Source organism: Tetrao urogallus (genome assembly GCF_951394365.1).
Source record: "Tetrao urogallus genome assembly, chromosome: 5".
Taxonomy (NCBI): Eukaryota; Metazoa; Chordata; class Aves; order Galliformes; family Phasianidae; genus Tetrao; species Tetrao urogallus.
The window spans coordinates 44314496-44339700 of NC_136818.1; the positions used below are offsets into that span (position 1 = coordinate 44314496).

A 25205-nucleotide genomic window follows, 5' to 3' on the forward strand; every position below is an offset into this window, starting at 1 on the left:
GAACGGCATGGAGCTGCGTCAGGGGAGGAGAGCAGGGAAGGAGAGCTGGAGGTGAGGGAAAAGGTCTGCACCAGAGGGTGGTGGGCATGGGACAGGCTGCACAGGTCACAGCCCAGAGCCACAGGAGCTTGAGGGTTTGGGACAACACTCTCAGACATATTTTTCTCTTGTAAGATAGGTCTTATAGAAGTCTAGTAAAGAGACATGATCAAATTTTTCTTTGAGTTGAATATCTGATTGCAACTCTATACATTCCATTTGTAAATTCACAAGTAACGTATGACTAATGATGCCTTCCGCCTTGGGACATTCAGTGATTCTACAATACATCAGGTCAATACAGAATTAAATTCAGGGTATGACTCAGTAATTTCAGTATTAAGAATTGCAAGTATGCTGCAAAAGTTCTGAAATCTCTGATTTAAACTCAGCATTAAGCCCATACTGAAAAAAAAATCAATCACATTAGGATAAAAAATAGACAAGCAAGTTACTCATACAGTAACTCTGACCAGTTGCAAATTAAGACATGCATGAACAAAGTCCAACATGTCCTTCAAGTCTAGTTCTCAACTAGTTCTCAACTAGTGTAGTACCACAAACTAAAAAAAAAATAAAGTCATAACAATGGTTGTTATGCAGTTTCACTACATAATCCTATTATTACTGCTCTTAATGGCAGGAGCGTGAGGACATGTCCCCAAGACACAGTTTGTTAATGGCTCTTCTGTGCTGATAGAAGACCAAGTTAAAAGCAACCTTCTTCTCCTACAAATCTTGCAACACACAAGTGCTAAAGCAACAGTACAGGCAAGCCAAACCTCCCCTTCCTTTGCTGATTTGCACAAGACTTAGGCATAACACAGTTAAGAATGAGTTTGCTTTCTTAGCACACAATCTTCTACTCTCTTCTACTAAAATTCACATTGTTTTAAAACATAGAGACTACTATTAAAAGTTGCTGGAAGTATTCATGTAGAAAGCTGAAAAGAGATTGACAGTGAATTTTTACTTATATAGCAAAGACTAATTTGTATTTTACGCTGTTTCAGCAGTCTTTGACTGTTTTCTTCAAAATCACTGGCTCAGTGGCACCATATGGAGCATGTTGAACTTAAGATACCAAGAATGTGTCCAAGATATATCTCACTCCAGTGTGTTAAAACATTCCACCCTGCAGCTGTCATTATAGGAATATAATTCATACCCTAAAGTTTAAAGAAAAACAGTGTAGCTTACTATGCTTACAAAAACACAAGACTCTTTTGGTTCCAAGTAACAGTCAGTAAATGGAGAACAGTTAATCTTCCATACTGCTTTCTTAAATATTCAGAATTGTAACTGATCATGTACTGCTTTAATTCTGCATGATGTTTGTGAGTGAAAAACAAAACTAAGTGTGCAAAAGAATGACTAAAAAAAATCCATAACGAAGGGAATTGTATATCCAGATTTAGCATAGCCCATTGTTACCTTTTGCTTTTACATTGATTGCATTTCTTTTAAAAATGGATGTATGAGACTACAGGGCATAAACCTTATCTACTTATTTTGGAAATGGCATTGATCAAGCGTATAATCATTTTTACAACATCTCATCTCTCTAGACATTTCTTTGATCTTTTGTTTTTTTACATCTGCTTAAAATGCAAGTTTCTTAGGACAATGCCTGCTGCTTACTCTGATTTTTACAGTGTATAGCACACCAAACACCTTCTAAAAAGTTAACTGTTGTAACAATAACGGTAGCAGATAAGCAAGAAATAAAAAATACATAGCAGTTTCCTAGAAAACCTGTCTTGGTTTGTACACGTTACTCAAATGGTCAATTCGTTGCTAAGTAATGCAAGATGCCTTAAAAATGAATTCATAAAATCATTTTACCATGTCAATCTATGATATATTCTGTATACGGTATATTTCAAAGGAAAACTGTTTTAGAAATATTTTAGGGAATTTTTTCATGTGTCTATGTCTGTGAAGTCAGGAAGTTGTATAGGGCTCAGAGGAAAATATTTAAGAAACCTTCTAAGGTTATCCAATAGTAGCTTATTGATAAATGGTAAGCTCATATGTAAGGCTTAATATCCCAGAGGCCTTCAAGAGCAGGCAGTAAGTTCTGTGCGTCTTGTTGACAAGCTGTGGATCTGCCCTGTCCAATATTGTCTGTCTTCCATTTACAGCCACCCAAGGACCAAAGATATTGATGTGGGCCTGAACACTGCGTGTCTTACGTCTCTGGTCAGTATAATATTAGGGAGGCATTTCATATTTGCAGGGATATTATTGGGAGGAAGAAAATTGAAAGGGTTTTCAAGAGACTGTTTACAATAGAAAGATGGCTAATTTGGGTAGTTCATAGCACATGAGCTGGTTGTGTTGAAATAGAATAGTAACTATGCTCAGCAATAAGTACTACTGAAGACCCCGTTAAACGTTCCACACAGATGAGATAAGCGACATAAGATCCAGGGAAGTGTTTGTAAAATGTGGAACTAAAATAGGAAAACATTGCACAGTTGTATCAAATTTGCATCTCAGGTTGTCATAGGGTATGATGTGTTTGACTTCAGAAAAATTGAATGCAAGAAATAAATAGAAGCAAAAGATACATAGTTAAGGAAACGTTACGAAAAGGTAAGCATCATAACTAATTTAAATCAAGATCGTAACATGTTAAGTGGATTAGGCAGATTAGGATAGACAGAATTAGTTACATTTGAAACAGTTTGCAAGGCAAATTGGATATATTTCAAATTTACTCTTGGGAATTTTATTTACATGAAGTATAATTTTTCTTATTCATTATCCTGAAGAATTTATTGCAAGAGGTCTTATTAACAGATGAGCAAAACAGTAGCACTGAAAACAGTTGTTCAATTCTAGTTTTAAAAAAAGTCATTAGAAAAATTTCCACACGTAGCATAAATTGTAAAAGGAGAAAAGTTCTAATTATTTGGCTAATCTTTTCTCAAATGCAGTATCTTGGCTTAAGGACCACTGCAGTGGCTACAATTAATCGCATCAATCTATCTGGACTAAGACTATGCCCTTTGAAAAAAAATCTCAGCTTCTGTTAAAAAAGAAAGCTGAAAGGAACCCTATAATTAGATGTTTACAGAAAAGTTGTTTGTTTTTTTTTTAAACTTTCATTAAGAAGTTGGCTTTTACTCAGAAAAGTAAAAGGATATTAACTGTGGACAGCCACATTGTCTAATTATCCTACTCTCTGTGTTCAACTAGCATTGTAAATCATTATTCTAGCACTAAATGTATAGATTTAAAAGAAGAAAAAATAGGAGGTATGCTTTGTATTTCATTACATGAAAAACGATTCTAAAGATCATAACCCCAAATAACAGCCAAAAGAAAAAATTGTCTCCCTAACTTACTCCTGAATTAAGCACCTTCCTGGTCTGATAACATTCTTTGCTAGCCTGTTAGATATACTTCACTCACTTTAGATCTGTCCAAATGCCTTCTGAACTACCACATTTCTGTAAATATATGTTGAAGCATTCTACACAATGCCTTTTTAAGTTCCAAATAACAAAAGAGATAAACTCTTACTTAGGAATAGTAGCAGTGATGGTTGATTAGAAAGAGATAACTGTCATTTAACTTCCTAGAAAAACAACTCCACTGCAGTAGGTGCAAAATGAACAAGTATGATCAGAATCAAGTCTGATACAAGAAAGAAAAAAACACACCTTATGTTACTTAATATCATTTAATTAGATCAAAAGATAACTTTGGCATGACTTACCTTGTCACTTCCATGTCATGGTGCACTCTAAATAATAGGTCCACCTCCCACCAGTGCTACCTTTCAGAATGCTTATACATCTGTCCACCCACCTCTCAGATAATGCACATTCAGAGACAGGCTACAATTGGCCAGCATGAGGCTATGTCCTTTTTCAGCTCTTTTCACTAAATTAGATTCCAAGAGAAATAAATTTGGTTCCAGATGATGAGCGTTCTTTTTTTGAGCAGTGAGATTCAGTACTTTGACTCATTATCGAAATTCATTTATACCACGATGCAGCTCTACCCAAATCTGGCAGTTCCTTCGATGTTCAAATCAAATGCACAGCATTTGGCAACTATACATACAGAATTTAACTAGACTGATCCATTTATCTGAAACTGGTATGAGTCCAAGACTACTCACAGATGCATTTACTGGTTTAATAGAAATTGCAGTGAGAGGAAAAAGACAACATATTAATCATAACTGTCCCAAAATGGCATTTATACTAAATGCTGTGAGTAAAGGCTGACTATCCAGCCACATAGATCATACATGATCCCCACAAATTTATGAAAACCTTCAGGTACATTGATGGTGGAATATATTTGTGATTCCCTGAAATTTTAGAAATTTTTCTAGTTGCAGGAAACTCATTTCCTCACTTTTTTGATAACTCTTTGAAAAATTAGTTGGAAATCAATAAAATATTTTTGTAACCTTTACATATATTTATGACCCACTGAATATGCTCCATCATGTGGTGCACAATCAGATTTCCTTTTGATCACATATATGAGTGACAAATTCATATTTCAATTGTTAAATAAGTAAATTTAATAATAAAAATGCTCAGTATTAGCAACTCCATTATCTTAATTCTAAATTCAAAATCAAAATATAGACTTTACTAAATAAAGAATAGTTTAGAGGAAGTCAGTTTTAAATACCTTCAAAGTATGTATCAGTGCACGAAGAAAAATATGTTTACACTGTTTACTTGAACATAGTATCTTTTCAGTATTCTTAATGAAACATCCATGGATTACATTTCTTCCTATCAAATTCATAAACTGTAGGAATCTTAGTAACAGAAGATTATACAACTGGATACAAATTAGAAAAAGAGGGTTCAAATGCCTAGTTTCACTCTTCTTCAATGAAGAAAGTCAGAAAAATGAAACTACTGTATAGCTGTGTAATCAGATGAGAAACTGTCTTGACAGAATAAAAACAGTATTTGGGCTTTATAAACAAGTTGAAGGAAGGTGTTGATAGAGAAAGACAACATAAGAAAAGAAACAAGGTTTAAATTGTAGGTTTTAAATAAGTTCTGTGTAACGGTATGGAAATATATGTTAATATCATAAAGACATTGCCAATTCTATTCCTAAACATCCAGAGTATGTTTTCAATATTATCTCCTAATATAAGTTTTATAGAAAATAGAATAATCAAAGCTGTTCTAATCCACACTTTTGAACAGACTTTTGTACAATGACACGTGCACATTTTATACCTTTTTTCTACAACAGCTTCAGTATTAAAATTATTACATGAAACATTTACTCTCATGCAGTCTGGAAAACACAGCTACTTTTATTCTCTGTGTATATAATATTATTGCATATTTTCTTGAAAAATTCAGTAGTGTAAGTACTTGCTCTTTCATCCAGTTATAAAATATCTCTCCCCACAGGATTGTCAAACTAGCTGTGTATACAGTTCCAAAATGCTGGATAGGCAACAGATGTTCAATGATGGCTAATCATGGGAGTAATACTGTGAGCGATATTAAATAGTTCTCCAAGGAACACTTCAGTCAGCAAGAAGGTGCCATACTGATGACTCTACCTGTGGCACAAGAGGTCAGGGAGATGCATAAAAACCCTGGGAACTGCAGAGATACCACACAACTCATGTGAGGAGAATGGGGAAGGCTGCAACGTCAAGCACATAAAGCAAGCAGACACCAGAAGAAAAGCTTGTGCGATCTTAAAGTGATCTCATTTTGAAATTTTTAAGATAAAAGTGCAATTACATGAGTTCATATTACTTTTATAGGTATCTAACTCTTCGGTTTGCATGCACACTACTGAAATCTATTCAGCTATATACTGTACTCTAGCCATCCAACTTACTACTTTTCACTGAAAACAGTATTTTTCAAAGGATATTTCCTAGATATTTCTGCAATACTCACTGCTCAATTATGATTAACTTTGTAACTCAGTGAGATATGATGCTGTTCTCACTCTATGTTTGGGGAAGTGAGGCAAAAGGAGAAAAATTTAAGTAGTTGAAAGTATAACATTATGTGATGTAACACTTTTAAAACCTGAGGATCAACTTTTGAGAGTACTCAAGTAATTTTATACATAATTATTCAAAGTCTCACTACATTATGATGCTAAAAATTTGGTGTAATAAATTTAACCCTGTGTATTCTGGAAACGAGAAATATATGATTATTGGCAATCTTGACTATTTTGGCTTAAAAAAGTGCAGTCTCCACTGGAAGTGTGTAACAAAGAAGAATTCAGTTCTTTAGAGAAGATCTACCTACAAAAATTTCTATAACTAGTTTGTAAAACCGAGGTGGTTTTAACTTCTTCAGCTAATGAGGCAGAAGCCAATTACGTAAGTATCATTCACAGCAAAATCTCAATAGGAGTCTTGAGAACTGAATAAGACCCATTTCTTACAACTGCATTACTGAATACTCATGCCTCTAGGGTTTCTGTGCAATTACTTTCACTGAAGACTATGTTAAGTCAAAGCATTTTGTATTTGCCAACATAGCCACTTGTTACCTCAGGGCACTTAGTGGTCTGAACTTTGTGTAATGGTTCCTGTAGTCAAACAAACAAACAAAAACAGAAAATGGAAAAGGCAGGAAAGTGCTGGAGTATCACCATTATCTTTGAATACTTCAGAAGTGATAAAGTGAGATTATTGATTAGTTGTCTTCTGAGCCTGAGAGAATTGGCTTAGTTTGATGTGACAGAGAATACTCAGGTTGGATAGAAAGGGGATAAGCTCTCTTCAGCCTCAAAGATGATCAAAGCAAGGAAGTTATGGGATCTACTTCAGTGATCTCCAAGAACAGTCTGGAAAAATATCTGTTGGGATAATCTAAATCTATCAGTGATAGGTGTTGAAACAGGCCCCAAAACTCACTCACTCTATGTACACTTTATGTTCTTCTTTCTGACCTTGCTTCAATGCAAAAAAACATGGAAACAAACTTATAAAGACCAATGTCTTCCTTCCATCTCCATTCAAAAACAAACAAAACCATCAAACAAACAAAAGCTCACAGGAAAGCTTCTTATTCACTTTTATCAATTCAGTGCATGCTACAAGTATTTCTGTATTGTACTGCATTGTATTTTTGCAGCTTAAATTCTAGAAACGATGTTGGAGTTTTCTGTGATGCAGGACATTCCTGACAGAAGATTAATCTGGCAGTGAGCTTGAACACATAAACTGCAACATTAAATTTAAGATGCATTATCATAAAAATTAAAATTATTTAAAAAGGAAATGAGTTTCAAGCTGTCTGAAGGAATAGTACATACAGTAAAAAACACCCGTGGAAGACTTTAGACCAAAAGTGCTGCCGCTTTTCAATCTTTTGGGGATGCGAACAGCAAAAGGAGATTTTTAGAACGAAGGAACCATGTCCTGATTGAGTTCGTGACCTTGAGGAACATGGATCTGGCTAAGAGTAGAATCAGGACCCTGAGCTTCAGAAGTGTGAACTTCTGGTTGTTTCAGAATTGCTGAATAAGGTCCCATGGGAAACTTTCCTTAGGAGCACAAGAATAGAATAGAGCTGGAAGACCTGTAAGGATACCTTTCTGACGGCACAAGAGCTCTCCATCTTCCAGTGTAACAAATCTGCATGGCTGAGTTAGGACCTGCTGGTCAAACTGAGGGAAAAGAAGGAAATGTACAGGCAGTGGAAGCAGGGACATATAGCCTGGAAGGAAAACAGGGATGCTGTCCAGCCATGCAGAGAAGGGAGTGGGAAAGCCAAGGCACACATGGAAGTAAACTTGGTGAGGGATGTGAAAAGTAACAAGAAGAGATTCAACAGGTTTACTGGTCAGAAGAGACAGACAAAGGAGAGTGCATCCCCTCTGATAAATGAGAACAGACATGACTTCAACTGACATGAAGAAGGCTGAGGTACTCAGCAAGTTCTTTGCCACAGTCTTCACTGGCAGCCAAGCTTCCCATGCCTCTCATGTCCTTGAACTGCTAGGCAGAGGTTGGATCAGCAAAATCTCTCCCAGTCTAAGAGCAGAGCAAATCTAAGACCACTTCATAAGGGTGAATGTTTAAAAGCCTACAGGGCTGATGGCATGCAATCCAGTTTTCTGAAGGAATTGGCTGATATGGTTGCCAAGCCACTGTCCATCACATTTGAAAAGTCATGGGTGTCAGATGAAGTCCCCGGTGACTGGAGAAAGAAAGAAAGGAACTACAGGCAGGTGAGACTCACCTCTGTGCTTGGGAAGATCCTACTGGAAGTTATGTTAAGGCACATACAAGGTGATCCAAGACAGACAGCATGGTTTCACCAAGGGCAGATCTTGCCTGACCATGTGGAAGCTTTCAATGATGATGGCATTGGTGAACAAAGGAAGGGCAAATGATGTCACCTACCTGGACTTGTGCAAGACCTTCCACATGGTCCTACATCATATCTTTACTGCTAAATTGGAGAGATGTAGATTTGAGGGCACTCTCCATCTGCTGTACTGCATCCATGTCTGGGGCCCTCAGTACAGGAGGGATGCAGAACTGTTGGAGTGGATCCAGAAGAGGGCCACAAAGATGCTCAGAGGGCTGGAGCACCTCTGCAATGAAGGAAGAAAGGTTGAGGGTTGTTTAGCTGGGAGAAGAGAAGGCTCTAGAGAAACCTCATTGCAGCCTTCCAGTACTTGAAGGGAGCTTATAAACGGGAGGGAGACTGACTTCTTACATTATCTGATCATGACAGGGCAAAGGGAAATGGCTTTAAACTAAAGAGGGGAGACTTAGGTTAGATGTTAGGGGGAAATTCTTTACTCAGAGAATAGTGAGGTACTGGAAAGGGCTGTCCAGGGAAGCTGTGGGTGTCCCATCCCTGGGGATTTTCAAGACCAGGTTGGATGGGGCGCTGGGCAGCCTGATGTAGTGGGTGGCAAACATGTCCATGGCAGGAGAGTTAGAAATAGATGATCTTTAAAGACCCTTCCTACCTAAGCCATTCAGTGATTCTGTGTACTTAGAGAGCATACCTAGTTCTTGTGCTTGTCATACCACTAGGATTAGGCACCGAGTCAGCTTCCAGCTGAAGTACTCTTCCTTAAATGATAATTTAAAAGCAAGACTGCATTTAGAGCAGCCTACAGACCTCTCTGTGATATGTGATCACACGCTTTTGAACAAAGAAGGATACACCATCACAGCTGTCTCCTTGACTATCCTTTCCTTTTCTTCTCTTTCATGCACTCTTCTTTCAGACTCAAATTTTAAACACAAAAAGCATCAATACATAATCCTTAGGCAAATACAAGTTCTTTTATGTAATGACCTTTGTCCAAGAACTTTATAGCTGTACCTGAACTTACCCATATACACTGAGACTCAGTGAAACACATGTAGATAAAGCATTCTGAGTGGCAGCATATATAATATAAGTCAGAGTTAAAAAGGATATTGATGTAAATACTATAGTGCAGAAATAAAATCTTTGTTCTACAATGTCCCTGTGTTTCTTTGCTGTCTTACTTGGAAAGTCCTAACAGCACAGACTGAAACAGCAATTATCAAGCTCTCCCCTTCAAAGTCCTCTGCACTACCAGATATTGCCCTGCCATTTAGTCAGATTTGGTGATTGTGTTATGGGAGAGAGAATAAGGGAGACTGAGAAAGATCAACCCTTTCTGCATCTACTTAAATTCAGGTGGGATCAAGCATATCATGGAATGGCACCTTAAATATGGCCCTAAAACCCAAGTAGGGACAGTATTGGAGAGAACTCCCAAGACATTTCAATGACTCTGACCATGTAAGAGGTTTTAGCATGATCTGACAGAGTTCTGAATCACAGATTGGCAACACCTGCCCCAATATGGGTTTGAGATGTTTGGTTGCAGAACGAGATGTTTGGTTGCACAACAGACTTCAAATAGACTGGAAAAGGAAATCCAACATTTTGTATAAAAAAAAAAATTGATCTAAATACTTTTCTTAACAAAGTCCAAAATATTTTACCCTTATTATCTGCAAATAACCCTGTGAAACTGAACTGTTCTGAACTTATGCTGATTTAAACAAGTTTTTATTGAAGTTTCTGCCTCCATTCTACTTTTTACAAATTATATTGCTAACTTTTTTCCTATCCTTATTTCTGCAGCTTTTCTGCAGCATATTTGCTCTTTGCACTCACATTTTTGTTATTGAAAATCATGCATTTCACCTTTAAAATGCTTTCAAAGATGTATGTTATTTGCTTGCTAAAAATTGAAAGCCAAACTCTGCAGGCCTTTTCCTCCAGACAGGTGAGTTTTGTCCAAGACATGTTCAGCAGCTCACAACATTTCAGGACTCTATCAGAAGAAAAAAAGTTAGAACTCAATTTTGCTTGTTCTTGGCTCTGCTATTGACTCGCTGTATGACCTTGGGCAAGTAACCTCTCAACTGTCCACCTGTAAAACAGAGACAAGACTACACACCCACCTTCTTGGTTTATTCTGAGCTTATTTTTTATGAAGTGCTGTGAGACACTCTGGGAAGTGCTACAAAGTGAAAAGGGTTATCAATCATCGTCAGTAAAACACAGGCTGCTGAAATACAGTGAAATCTGCCTTCTCATGGGACATGTTCGATCTTGAGCTGCATTCTGTACAGTATTCGTAATCTTAAAAGTGTCTCAGTGCTGCGTAGCATAAGAAAGGATAAATATCCTTCCAGCATTCCAGGAGACTACTAGAAAATATTTCTGGCTTGAAGATGGGAAGCCTGTTGGTAAAGTGTATGTTTCTTTTCTAAATACTTAGTTGTCTTCCATAAAAAGAAAAAAGCCATTTTGAGATAGGATCCCTAAATTACTTAAATAGCTAGACATTAACTGAATGCAGCACTAAATATCAATTTAAGTACTTGGCTCTCAAATTTCATTTCATTCACAACGTACTAGGTAAAATATACTAAAATAATTACTTGGTTATTACTCATGAATTTCAGTGCAGCAGATGAGACAATGTAGATAAATATGATTAATTGAAACAGAATGAATCACAACAAAATATGTTGTTGTATAAGGTATGATTAACTCTACAGTGATTCATATAATTTCAAGTAACAGGGCTTTTATCAGTGACAGCTACAAGGTTGGTAAATGATTTAAAAGCATTTCATCTCAGAGAGCCACTGCAGTTCACAAGGTAGATGGGGAGAGAAGAGAGAGGAAGAAGCAGATTCAGTGTCTGCAGCTGAAATAGCCAAAGGCTATTTAAGCAACCGTCCCACAGCACATCTTTATGACATGCCACTGACATTATCAACCTCCCCTGTGCTACAGACCCTCTCATTTTTCACTTGGCCACAATTTGTTAGATATTCCAATACTGAGAAAGTTAATTTTGTGAATTAAGCAGCAATATTAAAATGCCACAGCTTTCCTATAGTTGGAAATGCATTATCTACACCAGGAAATAGGTGTCAAGATTCTACAAAGACACCAAAGAAAAATAACATTTATTTTTTCTCCACTCAAAATTATAATTGTTAATTCCCAGTCTCCTTCCAAAGCCTTTGCAGCAGTCTTAAATATAAGATTTATAAAAAGAAATTGCCATCTGTTTACAGCAGTTAGAAAAGCAAACACAAGCAGCAGTTGACCTTAAAAACCTCTATCTGCTGAAACAGAAGAGAAGATGAGCTGTCTCCTTACAATTTTTTTCCCCATGTGTATTTAATAAACTGGGTCAGAATACCTGGCTGTGGTTTTTAAAGTAACTGCAAACTCCCTGTAAGGGAACATGCAAGCCTCACTTTCACACTCAGACTACAAAATGAAGATAATCACCCTCACCAGTGGGGAAAGTTTCTGAAAACCTTTGGAAAATGAAAAATACTGGCATATAAATTGGAACGTAAAACACTGGCACCCAACTTAATTCATTTAAGACAATATTTCTCAAAATTTAAATCAGAAGGAAAAAAGGTTTAGAAAATGAATGTAAAGGTGGAATTTATAAGGAGGTTATCTTACAAACAACTACAAAAAATAATCCTTCAATATCCATGAGTTCCTGTAAGTCAAAGAGAAAGAATTAAGGTATCTTAAAGCTCTTTACTTGCAAGTAAGTGAACTGTGCAATAAAATGAGCCTCCTTGAGACGCTTTGTTTCAATCCAAACACAATTCAGTGTTTGTCTTCTACTAATAATTTCAAATATTCAGAAGTGATTTTGAATGCTTACGTGAAAATAATTACAAAAACAACTTTGTTAGATTCATGGCATGACCAGCCATCACTTGCTATATCCCTATTCTTCTTGATATGGAAGAACAGATTGAAATGTTTGCCTCCCTTTCCTCATTCATCAAAAGTCAAACTTCCTCCACACATCAAATTATACCTGACACCTGATTTTCTCCTGTCTCTTACCTCTTAATCATTTCCTTGGAAACAGACAATTCACCAGTGTGAAAAGGCATGCAGTAAGGGTGGGAAATGATCTGCGAGGTGTATGAACAGAAGCAATTAGACTGGTGTAAATTCAGATCAATTACACCATTATGAACATACATCACTTTACAGAGAATCACCAGGTGGCTTGTTCACCTTACAAAGGCTATTAAATCCCATTCTTGTAAGCTGTGGGCAGATTCCTAAGCCAATTTGGTCCTAGGTGATAATCTACCCAAGTTTATATGCAGGAGTGAGGTTTGTCCAAGTGTCATATCTTAATGCTATATACCGAAGTATGTGAAGTGAAAGGTGTTTGCAAACGTGTTATAAGCTACAGGAAAGGAACAGACAAATTTGCTTGGAAGCTGTCATTTTGATATAAACCCTATTGCACTGAAGACCATTTTATGCTAGAAAATTGCATTGACTCCTACAGATAAGATAAGCACAAAACTACATACTGATTGCAAGATCAAAATCAGGAGAACATTAATAACTGCTACCAGTTTAAAACTTCAAGGAAATTTATCAGTTTTAATGACTTTTATCAGCCATCAGAGAGATTCCATGTCATTAAGGAGATGTGTCTTTATAAAGGCTCATAAAGGCTCATAAAGACTGTATTTAAACGACATGTATTTGTGGAAATGTTTATGTTAGTATTTGATACATCATTTGAAAGCATTTTAAATTGAGACAAAAAAAAAAAACCCTACAATTTCACTATAATTGTAAGACAAAATGATGACAAGACCTGCTTCATATCTTACTGCATACAAAGGCAACACACCTTCTTAAAGCACAGGATTCCTAACTCCAGAACCATTACTAAAGCTATTGTCATTGTTTGTCCAAGTATAAAGTCTTGCACCCAACTTCAGCATCTTTTCAGCTGTTGCACCAGCATTGATTTCCTGAAAAATGTAGCAGAAGCATCTGTCTCTGCAGAACTTCAGTTTACAGTGTTGAAATTGATTTGTTCAGTGTGTGTTTAGAAGCAGCAGTTTTATACATCAGAGAGGAAGATCTTATTTCCAAGATTTGTTCTATTACTATTCTTTATTATACCACTGCTTTAAAAAAAATCCATTATTTTTATTCTACACACCCTCCTTATCTTTTATTGATCGCTGCACACTATATAGTGCAAGCTATATTGATTGATTATGGTTTTTATTGTGAATCAAATAGATGAGGAGCTCAGTATGTCTATAATTCTGAAGTTTCTAAATTTAAAAATTTCTCAGTGATGTCCTGCCTATGCAAAGGAAGAGATCCCAGAAGATCTTTACCACATCAGTATCTTAATAAACACTCTTCTCTGAGTCACAAATGACTGCCACATGCAGGGATGAATCATATGAAAGCTTTGTAGAGTCCCTTGAATTTTGAAGACCTCCACAGCAAAGATACTGTGACCCACCTGCATGTTTCAAAACAGACCTTTCCCCATAGGAGCAGTTCATTCCCTGAGGAGATGCCACTCTTATCTTTGAGGGAGACTAGAAGTTGGAGTTCACCTTCCAGTGCCATTACTTCTTTGGGCTCTCAGATGCAAATACGGTAGGACAGCAGCGGGGCTTCCTGGGCTGATCCCTGTTGCAAATGCCTCAGAGACAGCAAATTTTGGCCCTAATTGGAAAAGTTGAAAGAGGTCTAGGAAAGAAATACATGCAAATTCTGGCTCCTTAACTGGTAATTGCTGTGTAGAAAATGTTGCACAACTTTGTGCGAGGATGTAGTATTAAAAGCTTTCAATCCATGGAACATTCTGCTGCTGAAAGTTACTTTCAATTGTAAAATATGTATTGCAAGGTGAGCCTCTACAGAGGAATTAAGTAGCAACTTGTGACAAAGCAGTTACCATCAGGAGATAATTGACCTTATTTGAGATTTAAGCATCCTGAGGCAAAGTAGAGTGTGCTTAATCCTCGCAGGTTAATTATCCAGTGACTATGGTAGCTTGGAAGGTATTATTGCTAAGAATCATTTGCAAAATGACACTATTTAAAAAAAACTTAATTTAATAAAAATTAAAAGCAATGACAATAATCAAGTTCTCCAGTCATGTATTGCTAGACTACAACTGCAGAATGGCCTTAATTGGTTAGCAGCAATGAACATGCAATTATTCCTATTCAGAATGTTCTGTACTAAATTTGTTACATGAAGTACAGTTAATAATATCAAAAATCCAAGGCAAGATGTTTGGCTAGCTATAAAAGGGATCTAAAACAGTGATCAAAACACCAGTGGTCATTGAGCTAGTGCTGGAACCGATAAATGTGCTGAGTTCCTACCACTGCACTCACTGTCTCGACTGCAGATAAGGGTATGCTGGCATTTACATTGTAAACTAGAACATTTATTCCAAGAGGTTTATAACTTGCCCGTTTTAATTGCCATCTGGCTGAAACTTGAAATAACCAATCTCCATTCAGATGTAAATTTTCAAGTAGAAGATATAATTTAAAATCACTTTGCCAATTGTTTTTAGTTTAGGAATAGCAGCAATTTGGAATCTTGCTGTTCTTGGATGTTTTTTCTATTGGTCTAAAAAAAAAATAAACAGCTCAGTGCTTAACAATCAAATTGCATTGGTCTATAATGTAGCGTGAAGATAAACACAGAGAGGAATAAAAATTGTGTCTGAGGCTATTGTTGTACTAATAAAATAACAACCACACCATTTTGGGTGCCTTACTTGTATGTTAACTTATGTGCTTCTAGTGCTTAACTAAACTAGCATAACCGATGGAAAACTTTGCAAAATGCAAAAGGAAATCATAGTAAATGAGCAAAATCTTGGTGTTGGTTAGCTGAAGATGTTCTCTGCCCATCAAGGCAGGCATAAAGACAAAAAAGTTCTGAATGTACTTGCAAATGAAATGAATATAGAAACAATAAACAAAGAAGGAAGCTACCAGAAGGCAGAACATGTCAAAGTAAGCTTTTCTTCAGTTTTGCAACCCCTCTTTACCACAAACCATATGCAAAGAGTAGAAAGAATGACAATTACAAAATACAGCAGCTATTATAAACCGGATGTATACCATGCCAAGGGTGTGGTTTCAAGTCATACAGAAAGACAAGAGAATAAATCACTGTGAATATAATTTCAACAACTCAAAAGCAGCAACGACCAGTTTACATAGCCGAAAGCAGAGACTAAAAGATGACCAGGATTTTCAACTGATTACAAAGTTCAAGTACACGGCGTGCAAAAAGGAACATAAATGACCTGTACTCTGAAGTATTTACATACAAGTCTAAAGATGATCATTTTAGTTTAAACAGTATCTTTTACCTGAAAGACACTAAGATGCTTCAGAAAATGTAGGGAATATTCAATGCTTTAATACACACAACAGTGCTACATGATATTTTACGACAGCAGGTGAAAAATACCACAGCAAACTGAAATGGCAGGGGAAATTAAGGTAGTCTGAATATAATTTCCAAAACTGGAATGTTGCCATAGTGGGCTATTGCTTATTAAGTATGCAAATATACAAATAGTACCGATCAACATTTTATCTTCTGAAAAACAGCACCTTATGAACTCCTGTGATACGAATTTAATGAGGAAATATTTATATAGAAGATCAGACATATTTAGTCCCAGAAGCTTCTCTGAAGCTTTGCACCCAAGTATTAATTAAACTTGGTCTACCTAATTTGTGAAATCTGATTTTTTTTTAATTTATAATATACTGTTATTAAATGAGAACGCTCAGTATCGTGCTTGTGAGGATTGTATTGCAAAAAAAACCCAACACAACAGAAGAAAGCAAAAATTGGCAAAAACAGCAAATTATCAAGAAAATACTGCTTGCTTTGCTAGCTACAGTTTAAGAAAAATTTCCTATCCTACTTTAAAAACATTACAATTGCCTTCTTTTTAAAAATACTTCTTCAAGTATTGTATCTGTAACAGTGTTAGGCCCTGATCTGTAGACAGCAATAGTAGAAAAATTGATTTGTTTTGGTGTAACTCCCTGAGTCACAACCAGGAATAATCACTGACAGGAATAAGTCACTTCTCCATAATTTTCCAGTACGAACATAGTTATCTTTGACAAGCCAACACTTCAATTAGGTATGCCACACTTTCCAAGATACATTTATCTATTAAACCATGTTGTGCCAAGAAAACTAACATTTAAGAGCACTTTCTGAAACAGAAAAAAAATTAAAATGATATCACTACAATGAGTGAAATTGGAATTCAGTTTGCCTATTACCATGGACTTTCAGGCAAGACTTCATGCAAAATGTTTCTCCAATGCTGTATAGTGAAAATAATCCTTCCTTAGACAGACTACCAGTCTATTCATGACAAAAATTGGTGAAAGACTTCTAAACCAACTGACTGGTTTTTAGCTTTCTCTTACAACTGCTCTCCAAAGTGTCTACTTCAACACAGAAATGTTATCAAGAAAAGGCATACGAGTACGAAAATGAGTAGCAGCACTTCCACGATGGCCCTTCATATGCTTTTTCCCCACAAAAATGTAACTGCAGGGCTGGTGCATCATGTATATGGGCATTTATTAGGAAGCAGCTAATACGTTGGAGATTTCCTTTTTTAATCTAGAGTAATTTCCTCACATGTCTCCAGACTAAAACAAGCAAGTTGCAAATCTGACAGGTCAAATTACATATTTGGCATCAACTGACATTTCACAATCCTGTGATTATGGATTTAATTCTCCAGTGTTATCTAAGATGGTCACTGTCTTTCTGTACGATGGAGGACTGGAAAGCGGGCTGATAGACACAAACACGTATGTGCAAGAGACAAATATCTTTGTAAGACTCACCGTCTCATTTCCAAAAAGGACGTCCACATAAGGCATGACTTTCATCATAGGCTCTTTGTAGAACTGGCTAATAAACGGTGCAGAAAGATTCAAGCTGAAGATCTTGTTGTTTGCAGAAGCCTGAGTAGCAACTTTTAATACTGCTTCTGGTGACACTGTCAGGAAGAATCCCTGCAAACATCCAAACAAAACAAAGATTTTTATTTACTTCAAATTAGGAAGCAAAGTAAGTATGCTGTTTCTAGAATGCCACCACAATCCTACCTTTCTGCCACACACAGCCTATAAATAAAACCACACAACTATAGATAAAAATATTGCCTTTACATTAATGTATTAGGGAGGTCACAAAGAAGCTGCATATGCTAAGAAAGAAAAACATTTCCAAGTTAAACATAATCCACCACTACCTCTGCCTTCTATGTAGTACAATTTCCCATGGCAGTCAAGACTAGAATTTGTATTTTAAAAGGTACAATATTATAATTTTAAATGGCCCTCTTTGGAACAAGAGTTAATCAGACTGCACTGCTTAATTCCAGAGTCCAACAAGATGGCTTATGCACAGCTAAGAGAGTAATTAAATCCTTTGCCTGAAAGACTACTACCTTGTTTTTAGTAAATACTCTGAGTATGATTGTTCTACAGGAGAAATCTATGGACTTTCACATTCCTGCCTGGTATTTTTCATTTGTCTACAACCTCCATAAAGGGATCCAGGCTTTTGCAGGAAGGGAAGCCAGGATGCTCTCAGCACTGAGCCGACCTGCAGCTTCTACCCCCAGTCCACACTGAGGTGGACTCCACAGTCTCAGTGGGACATTCAGCTACAATACTATGCTCAGTCTCTTAAAAATGGCACGGTGTAGTTTATCTATTTCTGTAAAAGAACTGACCTTCATTCTTTAATAGTAATATTTGAAGCCTGTGGTGTTTGAATTCCTTTGCCCTACCATTAGTTTCCATTCTAAACACTATGTGCTGTAGACAATAGCTAAATTCATTATTTTTTGTGATTAGACAGCTTTCACATCCATCTGCCTGCAGTATTTATACTAAGAGAAGAAGGTGGGAATATTATACTTACTGTAACTTGATATCTGGAAATAACTTGGTTTCACATGGAAGGAAACCATTCTCTATCCTACTTGTAACCTATGGTAGCGAACCTGCTCTAGCAGGAGGGTTGGACTAGATCTCCAGAGGTCCCTTCCAACTCCTATGGTTCTGTGATTCTGTGAACTGTTTTCAAAGTTCAGTGAATAATAGCAGTTTTCAAGGCCAGAGATAATGTCTGAGGCACAGAAAAAAAAAACAACAACACTGGGTGGAGGAGGTTGTCAGATAAATAAACCCTATCTCAGTTCTATCTGTAACACTGTCACTATAAAATGCTAAAAGGTTCAACAGTGAAACAATCTTATTTTCCATTTTTTATACATATTATTCTATATTTGAATTACAGAATATACATGTTTTTTTCCTGTGTACTTCAACTAACAGATCATCTTAGTACTTGCTGGAAGAATAATATAATGAGAAGTCTATAGATTAAAGACTACTTAGAAAGTCTTCTATTTCTTTTTCCCTGCTCCATGCTCTCCAGTCTAGGAAATGCATGACTGCTTTCAAAATGTGGACATGACTCGCTACATGACAATAGAAGTCCAAAGGGCATAAGAATGCTTTGCTTCTTGTGGAATTACTCAGTACTTACAGACTGGAAGCCTGTGAACATCCAAGCTTCTTTGCTATTTTTACATTCTGAAGAGTTAAAATGAACAGTTTATATAACATCTTGTCTCCATAGCAATCTCTACCATCTTTTATTTTTTCATTTAATGAACAGAGTCAGATTTTTTAAAAACTGTTCCAAACACAAAACAAAACCTTTCAAGGTTCACATGTTGCCAGCTGTGGATAAAACACAGACTGCTATACAGTGGTCTGTGTAAATAGTAACCTGGTCAAATAATTAGGCTTCTTACCAATTTTCAGATGAAAACTGCGTCTGAACTAAAATACATCTGATTGTAATTTAAGGTACAGAACACTATCCCCATGAGATATAACTGAGGCCTGCATCCAACTCTTTTTTCCTTTGGAAAGGCAACATAAAAGTACTGAAATGCTGATAGCAGAGCTTGCTTTTCAGACCCAGCAAAGCTAAGTGATAGAACTCTTTAAAAGCTACAGGTCGGTCTTCTGAGTTTCCTATAGCTCAATTCTGCCATTTAATTTCATTCTTCCAAGAGATTTTTCTTTTATATTTTTAAGTATTATCCAATATTAAAATATGTAGAAATTAAGAATTATGTGTGAGAACTCTTGTTACAACTTTGCCAAGTATGACAGTTCTTTGCAAATAAAAGTTGCAGCAATAAAAGAAAATAAACTGTTGCAGAATAATTCACACGGTGGAATTCATGAAGTAAGAAGGAAATGTATAAAATCTGAACTGATCTGGGTTTAAAAAAAGCTAATTAGATACTCCTCTCATCACCTATAAATATTTAAATGGAGCATGATTATTTTCAGGGGAATGCCAATTGCAGCTATGGCCACTACTGTCACTGGACCTCAGCAAGATCAGCCACACAACAGTTGTGCAGCATGCTGCAGTTTTGAACAGGAACGAACTCCTCCAAAATAAACAGTTTCTTATCTGAGATTCACAAAGAAACAAAGAAAAATCACTTCATATAATTTTTAGTAGCACAGCCCTCATACTCTTGCAGCTGCCGCTGCTTTTTGCCAGTGAGAGGCATCTAAAGGAGCATGTCAGTCAGCTGCTCCCACCTACTCTAGCAATTAAGTGCTAGCCAGCATCAGCTTCGGATGTGGAAGTAACTGTGTGTAGGTATTGTTTCTGAGACAGAATGGTGAAGTTTTCAAATGTCAAATAAGGACAGTTTATAAGGTGGAGGAATATTGGCTGGGAACCAATAGTGATTTATATCTTTGCTTAATTTCTTAAGCTCCTCTTTTGTTGTTTATTTTTGGTGTTAGTGCAGTTCTGTTTTGTTTTTCCAGTAGCAGTATCAATTTGGAGATTTCCTTGGGATAAAATGTTGGGCAGTACATGTGCTCTCATCTCGCAGTAACATTTATGGATTCTTTACTGGTAGTTCCAAGTCTCCCAAAATACATGATAAAGACCAATACAGTAGATGACTTAGTATTGCACTAGTCAGAAGTTCTATTCCCACTGACAAGTAGATTAAGAGGATGCTCAAAAACCACACTGTATCCATTTATACAATCTACTTCTGAGAGTATTCTGAGATTTTGGGAATCTTTTTACCTCAAAAACTGTTTTGAAACAGTTACGACAAAAATGTTTGCAAGCAAAAGATGAGTCACATGGCTAACAAACAAATTCCAATAGTCATGGTAGCTATGAAATTCTCAGTTAGATTCATGGTAGAAATGAAATCCTCATGCATGAGTTTATGTTTGCAAAGGAATGCAGTACATACAAAGACATACGATAATTAGCGCAGTCAAAAGAAAGTAAAAGGGAGCACTATTGTACTACAAAAACCTATTAAACATTAAAGACATACTTGCAGCACCGTGTTCCTTTCGCAAGTGCTGACTGAGGCTGAGTACACCAGATGCTGCTGGTTCATGATGTGCCACTATTTTCTGATTCTCAAAAGGCAACCAACCTTTTTTCTGTGGCAGGAGGAAGGTACCACAGTACCACAAGTAAGAAAGCAAAGCTGAACTAATATACATAGCAGGAAAATAAGGTGATATACTGAATTATTTATATGCATGTCTGTATCTATACAAACACAAAACACAAATATACTTTTTGTCCTCCACTGTAAGCAGAACTTCTGTTTAAATACAGTTCTTTGGTGGAGAGAAATGTTTTCTTTGTGAGAAGCAAAAAGGAAAAAATAAGAAAAACACATCTGTGAGCTGCAGACACGTGGCCATGGGAGATAGAATAGCTTGTTTATAACTTAAAAAGATTTTAAAATGCAGCATTAAGATGTGCATGACAGCAGAAGACAAAGTCAAGAGAGAATATGCAATTATCACGCTTTTGCAATATTCTGCAATTCTTTGATGCACCTTTTAAAATACGCCCAGATACTTTGAGTATGGGACAGTTCTTTACGATCAAGTGGGTTTTTTCCAGTTAATAGAATTGTTTAAAGAATTTGGTGAGTTTACACAGGCAACATCCTTGCGTCTCTCTCATTTTTATCACACGCAAACCTAACTGTTTCTTCAGACCTACACTGTGCTCATGTAGCACTAGCAATAGCAGGCATGAGTGCAGGAACTGAAGGGTGTCAGAAGTATTGGCAGCACAGAATCAGAGTGTTGAAGTATTCATGAAGCCAGTACTACCCTGGCTCTGGTGAAAGTATTTCTGAATAATACGTTCTGTCCAAACAGAGCAGTCTTGCCATCATTTGTTCACATGAAAAAAACACGCTTGCACTGCATTCATCTGGATTAGGTACACGTAATATTTGCACACTGAGGATCAATTCTTTCTTTAAATCAGTGAGTTATTTCTTTAAGTTTCTTTATGTTTAGACAAATCCAGACTGAGATGATAACAAACAGCTTTGCATTTCTGGATTTATTATTAACACCACAGAAACAACATTTGCAAAAGTTCAAATAGAGATAATAAAAAATGAGATTGCTCTCAAACCTACCACACACTAAAATGCTTCCATTTGCCCTCTGTTCTTTGTAGTTCTATCTGTCTCCTTGCCATCCCCATTTTCAGAACAGTTTACAAGAAAATGACTTTATGAGTGACTAGACTTTGAACCATGGTATTCTGATCTGGTATTTTGAAATACCATTTGGTAACAATGTAAAATTAATAAATCCTAAGTGTGAATCAAAATATTTAACTTTCAGATATATATACAACAGTCTGTTGCCATTAAGAGTGAATTATTTTCTGTCAACGTGAAAAGAACACATCATTTAATCCAAAATTATTTCATGACACGGACTTACATAAAAATGCAGTTATGATGACATCACACGCTCGTCCATTTAAAGAGAAGAATTTTTCAGGCAGTGATATTTTGACAGTTCTGCAGTGACAGTCCTGATAAATACCATGATTCAGTAAAGCCCTGCAGAAGCCATCTAGCTTCAAGCTAACTTCCAGTAAAATCAGTGAGACTGCTCACATGCCAGAAGAGTGTGGTCTGCTAAACTGAAGACATAACCATGTCAGAGCTTTGGAGCTGGCTAAGTTTCACATATTCTGTACACAAGGAGAACTTGAAGGCACACACTTGTACGTAAGAGATTTTTCCTCTGCTCTGCCACCAGCTCTGTCTGCTGGTGAACAGCAGAACCATCAGGGCATGGAAGGAGCGAAGATGAAACACACGTCAGTTCTTGGGATGGGGAATGAACCTTGGGGTAACTGCTCCAGACAGAATGGCTTACACAAGGTTTCCATGTGCCCTTACAACCAGAGGACACCAAAAGACTCAGCCTTCTGAACTCTGAGCTGCATGGAGCCCAGACTGGGTGCAGTCCATGTCTTACCCACAGTGAGACAGGAGAATGAGACCCTTCCTTCAGAATAGGAAACTAAAGACCTAAACATCTTCATAGTATTCATAGTATTTATATTCACAGTATTCATATCCATAGTATTTCCATGAGTTTAAATGAGTAGAGAACAATACATAAAACTGCATCTTTAACACTGACGTATCTGGCCACAACACTCTCAAATCACCTGGCTTACTAACTCCTTTGCTCTGATTTTTGAGCATTTAAACATGCAACTGCCTGAAATCATTCCTTTTCTTCCTGAGATATGACGGAACAGTATCAAATGATACAGATACTAAAATATTCCTGATTATAAAAAACTCCAGAAACTCCAGTAATAATAAAACACCCACACAAATCAAACAAACACCACACATTTTCCTAATAAAGGTGCTTGTGCTTTAATTAGGAAGAGGAAGTAATTTTTTACTTCCTCTAAGAAAGACAAAACCTCCATATAAGCTGGGTAATGTTCAGTCTGTAAATTAGTTAAATATATAGCAGTTATTTTCATCTATGTATCTCTTTTTCATGTAATAGGTTGCTTAGGAATTTAGTACGTATCTGCATGGTACTGATTACATTTTCAAATTGTATTTTATCTTGGTCAGCAAGTAGTTACTCAATGAAACAAAACCCACTGCTTTTTGTCTAGTTTGTACTGGAGATGGTTCTTGGAAATCAGAAAGCTCGGATGGCAAGAATGCAACAATTTCTCTGAGTAATTGTTTTGCCTTGTTCCTGTATGCATTGTTTATTTTCATTGAAATATTGCTTTATAACTGGAAAATGACTAAGCTGTAAACTATTGTTTTATCATTTGGAGTGGTCAAAGTTTCTGTTTTTGATAAAAGCCAAGTTTCAAACAGTTTTCAGTAAAATAGGAAAAAACCCAACTGTCAGTAAATGTGCTTATATTGACCGTGACATTTCCCTCTATGATGGTGCCAACGTGTCAGAAGGAGAGGATTGCTTTCAGAATTGAACAGCTTCTTTGTTGCTGAAGCGAACTCTGCTTGCAGCCATATTATTAGCTATCAGATTACAACAGTAGCAGAAAAACTCCAATATTTGGCACTGCATATTAAAGAAAATAATTATCTTACATTTACACCAGCAGTTTCTTTTAAATTTCAAACAATTTTGAAATATTTTTCCATTCTGATTACTATCAGTTAAATCATTCTCTAGAAAGTTCTCCCAAGCCAAACTTAGAATAAAATAATTGTGTGACTTTACCATGAGAAGAGTACTTGCAGAACGCATGGATGAGAACCTAAATATCACGGTGTAGATACATGCATGCATGAGAGAGCAGTAATATACCTAGCTTTGGTGTAGGACAATGTTGTCCCAAATAAAAAATTCTGACATTTCCCTGGAAACCGTGAAGTTACTTGAACTCATTTTAGAAAGATGAATTAGCACCTTCAAATGATGGTTAGATACAGCTCCCTGAAGTCTGCCTCTCTGTGAGGAAGCAAAAAGTCTCTATATTCTCTCCACATTACAGCACAGTTTTATGTGAGTTTATTAAGCTCAGGGAGTGACATGTGTTGTTATACATGCTTAATTTCTAGCATATTTTAGGGGGAGCCATTAATGAAACATCGTCTGACAAACAGGAGTCTGGATTATTCTTTTCAGTAACTCAACCTTTTTTGTCTTTGTTTACCCTCTTACAAAATAGGTATAATGATAAATACACCTCCATTGGCAGAACCAGCGGGAGGTTTAATTACTTAACATTACTGAAATGATTGAAATTCTATGTTGAAAGGTATTATAAAGTACAGGGTATTAACATCAATAAAATATAAGCTGCAAATCAAACAAGCTATGATCAAGAATAAGCCACTTTTCTTCTTTTCTCCCAGTATTCTCAAAACACTTTGCTGCACTTTTTCTTCATTGAAAAACAATTGAACCCTCACTGCGAAAACACCATGTTGCCAAATATTTGTTAACTGTTGACTAATGAAAGGAATTGTTCCTTTCACCTTTCCTCCTTCTAAAAGAACTGTGCATTAAGACTAGCTATGCTTAATTCATCTATAAACAAAATGGTAATGTTCTGTTTAGACTAAAAATTAGGATCAAACATACTAATTATTGTTTAACGAAAAAATAACAAATCTTAACATTGACACATTATTTATGCCGTTTGTTACAAAAAAGTAATTAATTTTTCAATCCCAATTTCCACAACTCAGTGAACAATTCTGGAATCAGAGTCCCTATCCTGGCAAACAGGCATTTCAGGAAGTAAAGAAAAGGTGTGGCAAATTTCAGCTCCTGGTAACTCTGCATCATGTGCTTTTATGTGTATGGCTTGTCATATTAATATAATTTGGCATCTCATTAATTATGTAAACATTAA

At 36.4% G+C, this 25205-nt stretch overlaps 1 protein-coding gene across 1 annotated transcript in view; it reads right to left on the reverse strand.

Annotated features, from left to right (window-relative positions):
• The window catches only part of ADK (adenosine kinase), a gene marked incomplete at both ends in the record, with an annotated part of 266202 nt that overhangs the window by 57548 nt on the left and 183449 nt on the right, over positions 1 to 25205 (reverse strand). Inside the window, one exon of the mRNA XM_079535314.1 lies at positions 17270 to 17440. Coding sequence (XP_079391440.1) covers positions 17270 to 17440 — 171 coding nt within the window. The remainder of the gene's footprint in view (positions 1 to 17269; positions 17441 to 25205) is intronic.